The sequence below is a fragment of the Abrus precatorius genome, unplaced genomic scaffold, assembly GCF_003935025.1.
Source record: "Abrus precatorius isolate BTA unplaced genomic scaffold, Abrus_2018 Scaffold2, whole genome shotgun sequence".
In the NCBI taxonomy this organism is placed as follows: Eukaryota; Viridiplantae; Streptophyta; class Magnoliopsida; order Fabales; family Fabaceae; genus Abrus; species Abrus precatorius.
The window spans coordinates 29904447-29913497 of NW_020874362.1; the positions used below are offsets into that span (position 1 = coordinate 29904447).

The following is a 9051-nucleotide window of genomic DNA, read 5'->3' on the forward strand; positions in this document are numbered from 1 at the left end:
TATATTAATACTAATATTTTCAACTCATATATTATACAAAAATATTTTATCAAAAATATAAATTTAAAAAAAATTATTTTAATGAATTAAATATTTATAATATATATAAATTTTAAAAGAAAGAATTTGAATAAAACATAAATGGTCACAATAAAATTTTATAATAAAGAAATATATGTGTATATAAAAAAATAATATTTTTATCTGAAGAAAAAATTAACAAATAAAAATTAACAATAATTTTTTATATTTTATATTTTTTCAAAAACTTATTTGAATGTAAATAAATAGTAAGAATAATATTATTTATATTCAATAGATTATAGTTGTACTTATAATATATATGTTGCATAGAAAAATATTGTTTTAAATTAAAATATAAAAAATAAAATTTAAATATATCAATAAATAATAAGTTTATGGTAATAGTAAATGATTATAAAATTTATAAAATATTTACAATATGTTTATTATTTATCATTCACTTTATGATTTAAATATCAATATGATTTTATTAACAAAAATATTTGTGTAAAAAATATTAAATTGTATTAGCCTAATTAAATGATATAAAATAGTAAATAAAATTTTCCATTAAAAATATAAATGAAAATAATTTTTTGGTTTACTTTGTTATTAAATATATTTTTATATTAATCTTATATAACTTCACATAAGTAATATAATAATATAAAAATTCAATACATAGTTGTAAAATAAAGTTTAAGTATATATGCGAGTATGGGGCAGGGTGAGTACTTAGATACTCATACATGCACCTATCCCCATTAAAATTTGTGGATTTTTACCCACACTCATACCTGCATAGAGAGTAAATACCTTATCCACTGTGGATAAATTTTGCGGATGACTATCAGGTACTTTACCCATTATCATCCTTAATTTGTATCATTTATTTAATAATTATTGATTTAATAATTTTTGTTTTCTAATTTTTCTTAATATTTATTTATTTTATTCCTTGATTAATTAAAAAATGTTATATTTATTAATTAATATTTTATTTATATTTTATTAATTAAATAAAAATTTTGTAATTTTAGAAAATTAAAAGCATCTTTCTAATTTTAGTATCATAAAATGCTTCACCATCTTATTTGTGTTCTTTCCCTCACCGATATTTCAACATAAAACATTTGGTCATTGTGTTCAAGCAATCACAACACAAGGACTAGGAAATGTTAGTCTTCACCATCAATTTTTTTTAATATTTAAAGAGGCTAAAAAGCCCAAACAAATAGAAACAAATCAAGGTCCCAATCTAAGGAACACCTAAAGAATCTATACAAAGAAAGAAAAAAAGAGTAAAGGGAGGAGTGGCAATACAAGAAGAAGACAAGTAACTTTCAAAGTCCTAATTTGGCTAAATTATCAACACACTAATTGGCTTCCCTTAATACATGCCCAAACCTAATGAATTGAATATGTTTGAGAATATTTCTAATCCTACTAATTAGATCATACAAAAGATGAGCAAGATTTTGCACATTAAGGACAAGGGATAAATTTATTTTAAAATCATTATCAACTTAAATGGTGTTCAGTCCCTTCTAGACCATGAGCTCTAATCCAAAAAGAATGCTCCAAAGTTTAGCTTCCAAAGGAGAGCAGAGATGTATGCCTTTGCAAAAACCAGCCAAAAATTGCCCATAGTCATTTCTAATTAAGCCTCCATAAGCAGCAATGCCATCTTTTCGCAAAACAGCACCATCCACATTAAGTTTTCACTAATTAGTAGGAGATGAGACCCATTTAACCAAAAAAATATTAGATACCTACTTAACAAAAGAGTAAGCCACATTCCAGCAGTAATTAAATTGGAATTGAAAATCAAATAACACTATGTGAATAAGAGCCAAAGGCTGAGTAGAAACATGATTAAAAATAAAATTGTTTCTTTTTTTCCAAGTATACCAAGCAATAATCCCAAATAAGCTACCCCACTTAGGAAAAATACTATGATTCTGGTTAGATAAATAAAAAATTAACCAATTAACAATTCGTATACTAAAGAAGAGGACCAAAATTTGAGGACAAATAAAGTGATCCCAAACATTTTGGCATAATAGCAATCTTTAACAATATGAATGACAGATTCATTATCCTTACCACATCTTTCACAAAGGAGAGAATTAGTCATACCTTGTTTATGCCTTTCAAGGTTGGTAATAAGCTTATTGTGAGTAATTTTTCAGAGAAATAGTCTAACTTTGGGAAGACCTTCCCAATTCCACACCGATTCAAAAAGCTTTTGGCAGCCAACAATGGGTTCATATGTATAATATAGTAAAGAATAAGCAAATTTAAGGGTAAAATTACTATTATGAGTTAGGTTCCAAAATACAGAGTCAGGATTCCAAAGGACAAAGAGGGGTTAATAATTTAATTACCATATTCGTAACCTGTTCAAGGAGAATATCAGCAACCTTATCCATATTCTAGGTTCCATTGTAAAAAAAATAGAGCCACAAAAATCTCCAAATCCAAATCATAAAGATGGTTAATAGCATTAAACAATAGACTAATATTAATACACCAATTATCATACCAAATTTTATATTCATTTCATCTCCAATTCTTTAACTAAGACCCTAAGAAAACTTAGACCAAATAGAAGATAGACTATTCTACATATGGAAGACATTTTTCTTTGTCTTCATACATGATTTTGTCCAATTGTATAGTTGTACTTCCTATGTAAGACTTGAGCCCATAGGGCAGAGGGGGAGGTATAAGACCTCCACCAGAGTTTAATTACATAAGCTTTATTTAGCATATGCAAGTTTTTAAATCCTAATCCTCCTTTAGATTTTGGTTTACATATTGTAGGCCATCTTATAAGATGACATTTTTTACCCCTTAAAGAACCCTAAATAAATTTTTTGCAAATAGTATTGATAGTATGATAGATAGATGAAGGAATTAAATAGGATTACATAACATAAGTAGGAATGCTCATAAGATCAGACTGAGTAAGAGTAACTCTACAAGCTAAAGATAAGGAATTCTTTTTCCACGAAGAAAGTTTTTTTTTTCTAATTTTATCTTTAAAGAAAGAATAGTGATATTTGCGAGGTCTAGTGTGATGTATTAGAATACTAAGATAATTTCCTAGCTTATTCATGATGGAGATTCTTAGATCAGTGCAAATGGATTGAGAAATAACATGATTTGTATTGGATGAGAAAAGCAAAGAAGATTTATCAATATTAATTTAGAGACCAGATGAACAACAAAACTCATTTAGGATATCTTTAATAAGGCAATGACTTTGGCAACCAAAATCAAGTCATTAACAAAGAATATGGGATATATTAGGGCCCTGGTTACTAAAAGTAAAAGAAAAGTAGACTTTACTGGATACTTTGTCATTTATAAAATGGGCTAACCTCTCAATACAAAACACAAAAATATAAGGGGATAAGGAGTCTCTTTGTCTAATACCCCTTGAAAGATTTGTCTTACTATTGTTCCAATTTATGAACATAGAAGGGGTAGATATGTAATAGGTTATAGCATCAGCCATATTTTTATTAATACCAATTTTTTGAAAAGTATCTTTAGTAAAGGACCACCTAAACTTATCATAAGCTTTTTTCAAATCCAATTCAATGATCATGTAGCTATTCTTTTCTTTTAGTTTAGAAAATGAGTGGGCTAATTCTTGTTATCAATGCCCTATCCCCCAGAAATAAAACTAGCTTGATTATTAGAAATTAAATAGAAAAGAACATCTCTTATCCTGTTAGCAATTATTTTAGTTACTACTTTGTAGCTGACATTGCAAAGGAAAATGAGTCTGTATTGATTAATATATTTAAGTTTTTCAGTCCTAGGAATCGAAGTGATTCCAATTTCGTTAACAATCTTTATATTAATGAGATTAGCAAAAATATCATTTACAAGGTTTATAAAAAAAAGGGCTAAATTATTCCATTAATTTTAAAAAAAAAAGAGCATGTAATTCATCTGGACCAGAATATGTAAAATTCTCTATGTTAAATAGGACAACCCTAATCTCATATGTAGATATTTTAGCATCCATCCTTACTCTATCTAAATCCCATAAAAGAAAAAAAAAAATCAACAATAATTATGAGAACCAAACTATGGTTAGGAATCTAAATAAATATTATTGAAGTATTTTAAAACTAAAAATTTTAACTTATTAACATCAAATTTCTATTGATCTAAATTATTATTTTTAGAACTTCAATAAATCTCTTTCTCCCACGAATAATACTAACTTTATAAAAAAAAATTTAGTGTTTATTATCACCGTCATATTTGATATCATAAACATTACTCTTTGCAATTTTACTTAACATCGCAATTTTTAAAATTTTAAAATTCCAATTCCATCTCATTAAACAAACCAGTCCAAATCGTCGGGTGACGTGTACAAGCACTTCTTAAATGTAAAAGTGAAAAAAACGTAAAATAAAAAAAATCTTAGGTTCAAAGAATATAAATGCGTGTTTGTCAAAACATTTGGCCGAGTTAAAAAGTTTATTTAGTAAAAATAATAATATTTGATTTAGTAATTGAAATGAGGTGCTAGTAGAATTTTTTTTAATGCTATTAGTGTGTATTTTTAATTATCAGTTAAAAGTAATTCTTTATTTTATTATTTTTGAATAGTTTCTTAAACTTAATTTTTTTATTACATTGAAAAAATATGTCACAAATAATAAAAAATAAATGTCACAAATTTTATTATTTTTAAAAGCAATAAATTATTAATGTGTTGAAAAAAATTAATAGAGTAATTAAATTTTATTTTTATAATAAAATATTTATAAATAAAAGTAAAATTAAAACTTTATTATTCTAATTTACAACTATAAATAATTTTAAATAAATTAATATAAAATTATAATTTTAAAAAAGTATATAATCATTACATTTTAAATTGTAGTCTACTTAATTATGATATCTTATTTATGATTTTATAATATGAGTTAAGCTAAACACTAGATTAATTAAATACTTTAAAGTGAATTAACTATCTCTCATCATTTAATTTTTAACCATCTTCTTAGTTTGTAGTTATCTGTTAATTTTGTCAAACACATGGTTATGTTAATAGAATTAGTTTTTAATAAAAGGATAGCCCTTGGCAACATTGAAAAATTAATTCCTGAAAGTGAAATATGTCTCCACCCATAAATTTCTGTTAAGTTACTTGAAAAGTCATAATTAATTACTAATTATGATTAATATTGTTGGGACTAAGATACAAGTAATTATTTGGGAAAAAAAATATCTGAGGAAATTCAACGAGGAAGAGAACAGTAAAAGAAGCAAAAGAAGAATAGGCCATTTAATGAACAAAACGATGGCTTATGGAAAAACCAAAACACCAATACCCATTCATAATTTGAAATCCTCCACCATGATCCCCGATCGCACACTCCTCTTCCTTTTCCTCTTCGTATTCATCTTCAACATCCCCCAAACCCACTCCAAACCCTCCATTTCGGTAACCCCAACTACCCTCTCCAAATCCGGCGACACCGTCCTCCTACGGTGGTCCGGCATCGTCTCCCCCTCTGACCTCGACTTCCTCGCCATCTACTCTCCGCCGACCTCCTCCCACGACAACTTCGTCGGCTACCTCTTCCTCTCGAAATCCCCAACATGGCAATCCGGGTCGGGTTCCCTCTCCCTCCCTCTCATCAACCTCCGATCCAACTACTCCTTCCGGATCTTCCGCTGGACCCAATCCGAAATCAACCCTAAACGGCAGGACCATGACCACAACCCCTTGCCCGTTACGCGCCACCTTCTTGCGTTCTCGGAGGAGGTTTCGTTTGTTTCGGGTCGGGGCCCCGATCAGATCCACTTGGCGTTTGCGGAGCAAGAGGACGCGATGCGCGTGATGTACGTCACGTGGAACCCTAAAGAGACGTACGTGCGGTATGGGGAGAGGAAGGATAAGTTGGATGGCGTGGCGCTCGCACGTGTTAAGAGGTACCAGAGGGAGCACATGTGCGACGCTCCCGCTAACACTAGTGTGGGTTGGAGGGACCCTGGTTATATCCACGATGCACTCATCACCAATTTGAAGAAAGGACAGCGATACTATTACAAGGTTGGTATTCATTCTTACACTTTTTTTTTATAATTTAAGGAACGATTTGGTATTCGAAAAAAACTCTGAAGTTTGATGACCCTCAATTTGGTTATTCTAATAATGTATCTTGTGGGTCACATTAAATGGGATGCTGCTTAGGTACTACACTGGGCACTCAATGTTACACGTGATTAGGGACATTTAGAAGCGCATTTGAACTCATGAGAGTGGCTTTTGACTTTGTTTTTTTAGTGATTGATTGGTAAGGGATTATTTTCCTTGTTTTTTGAAAGTTGAATAAAATAAGTGATTGCTTTTTTCAATAACTTGAACCAAATATACACTTATGGGCCTCTTTTTAAAACAAATTTATTTTAATAAGTGTTAAACACAGTTTATCAAAATGAATATTGATTACCTTACTTCAATAAGTTCTATAGTCGAAGTTATGATTAAGCTTCCATTTGACCAGAGCTCTTCAAATAAATGTTTAATTAAGTTTACTCAAATGTGTCCAGTACTGGCTAAGTTAGAATTAGAATAAGTATACAATTTGATTCCCGAAAGTGGGATTTTGTTTATAAATTTAGTCGAAAGTTTTGCTTCGTACAATTTACTCCTTGAATGTGTTATCTTATATTTTGGTTCTTTCTTTACAAAAATGTAAGTAAAATTAACATATTCAGGAACCAAATTGTACACACCAAATTTCCAGGGCCCAATTAGTTTCTAAAACGAATCAAAAGGTAAGTTAACAAATTTGATGATCAGTTGTACAAAGTGAAACTTTCAAAGATCAAAGATAGAGTGTCAAGGGACCAATTTGTATATTTACTATAGGGATTAATTTTGCCTTGTGTTAGGATTAAATTGCCAGGTGTTGGTCAATTTCAGGAACCAAACCGATGTTTTATTCCCATACAATCACACCTTATGAATGGTGTAATATTTTTAACTAACCGTTTAGATTTAATGTAATATGTTCCAGGTTGGAAATGATAATGGAGGTTGGAGTGCAACTCACAGCTTTGTATCGAGGAATAGTGATTCAGATGAAACAATAGCCTTCCTCTTTGGAGACATGGGAACAGCTGCACCATACAATACGTTTCTAAGAACACAAGAAGAAAGCATATCAACCATGAAGTGGATCCTCCGCGATGTTGAAGCTCTGGGCGAGAAGCCTGCCTTTGTCTCGCACATTGGAGACATTAGTTATGCAAGAGGTTATGCGTGGTTGTGGGACCATTTTTTCACTCAGATTGAACCTGTTTCAACAAAAGTGCCATACCATGTTTGCATTGGCAACCATGAGTATAACTGGCCTTTGCAACCGTGGAAACCTGACTGGGCAAGTTATGGAAAAGATGGGGGTGGTGAGTGTGGTGTGCCCTATAGTTTAAGGTTCAACATGCCTGGAAACTCTTCAGAACCGACCGGAACTGCCGCCCCGCCAACTAAGAATCTTTATTACTCGTTTGATATGGGAGCAGTACATTTTATGTATATTTCCACAGAGACCAATTTCCTTCCCGGGAGCAATCAGTACAACTTCTTAAAGCATGATTTAGAATCGGTTGACAGGAGTAAGACTCCTTTTGTGGTAGTGCAAGGGCACAGGCCTATGTACACTACCAGCCATGAAAATAGGGATGCTGGTTTAAGAGGAAAGATGCTTGTGCACTTGGAACCTCTATTGGTGAATAACAATGTGACACTTGCCTTTTGGGGTCATGTTCATAGATACGAGAGATTTTGTCCTCTGAATAACTTCACTTGCGGCAGTAACGTGGGTAGGAAGGCAGGGGACAAAAAAGGATACACTGTTCACGTTGTGATTGGCATGGCAGGGCAAGACTGGCAACCCATCTGGGAACCAAGACCTGACCATCCCGATGACCCAATCTTTCCACAGCCGAAACGGTCGCTATACCGTGGGGGTGAGTTTGGGTACACTAGACTGGTAGCTTCAAAGCAGAAGCTTGTGCTTTCTTATGTGGGAAACCACGATGGCGAGGTGCATGACACTGTTGAAATTCTGGCATCTGGAGAAGTTGTCAGTGGTAAGGATGGTGGTATTGGTGATGTTAATTCTGAAGCTGGAAGTCAAATTGTGGAATCCACATTGACTTGGTATGTCAAGGGAGCAAGTGTGCTGGTGCTTGGGGCTTTCATGGGTTATGTTCTTGGTTTCATTTCACGTGGCAGGAAGAAGTCTGAGGTCAGGAGTGACTGGACTCCGGTGAAGACTGAGGAAACTTGAATTTTATAGTATAGTATGGTTTACCACTTTTTTAATTAGGTAATGAAGGTTCAGCTTAAAAAAAAAAAATTCCACGAGGGCATGGAGGTTTGGAATTGTGTGATTTCCACTCTTGTTTGTTTGATTAAAACACCTAAGCTGCCACCTCATATACTTGAGGATTTATCTCTGTATATATGCAAATTTTCTTGCTGAACTATGTGATTCAAGGCATTTCTTTTAGGCACTTGTGTTTGTTGTACATTATAGAAGGTATATGTAAATATGTAATCTATCGGATGAGACCATACTATTGTGTAACAAAGTAAAAAGTGTACTAAATATTGAAACAAACGAATCTCTCATAACTTTCAGTGTGGGTCTTTGGATAGGAAATTAGGAATTACTGAGATTTAAACTTTTTTTTTTTTTAATTTTTAGCTTAATTACACTTTTTTTTTATCCTTATACTTTAATTTATACATGATTTTTCTTCTTTTAGTTTAATTACTTGTATTTATTTATTTTTATTTTTTAATTGTTCAAAATAAGTCTTTTATTTCATAAATTTATTTAATAATTAATAAAAATATAATAAAATTATGATATATTATTGATTTTTATAAAGTAAAAAAGAATAAAATATTAAATATTTGATAAAAATAATGAATGAAATATATAAAATTTAATATATATATATATATATATATAT

General features: G+C 30.9%; 1 protein-coding gene across 1 annotated transcript; it reads left to right on the plus strand.

Moving 5' to 3' along the window:
- The first annotated feature begins 5333 nt into the window (after nt 1–5333).
- On the plus strand, nt 5334–8817 carry LOC113859218 (probable inactive purple acid phosphatase 9). The gene is made up of 2 exons (XM_027492031.1): nt 5334–6115; nt 7086–8817. The coding sequence occupies exons 1-2, from the start codon at nt 5348–5350 to the stop codon at nt 8358–8360; spliced, it is 2043 nt and encodes a 680-aa protein (XP_027347832.1). The 5' UTR covers nt 5334–5347; the 3' UTR covers nt 8361–8817.
- Nucleotides 8818–9051: the final 234 nt, after the last annotated feature.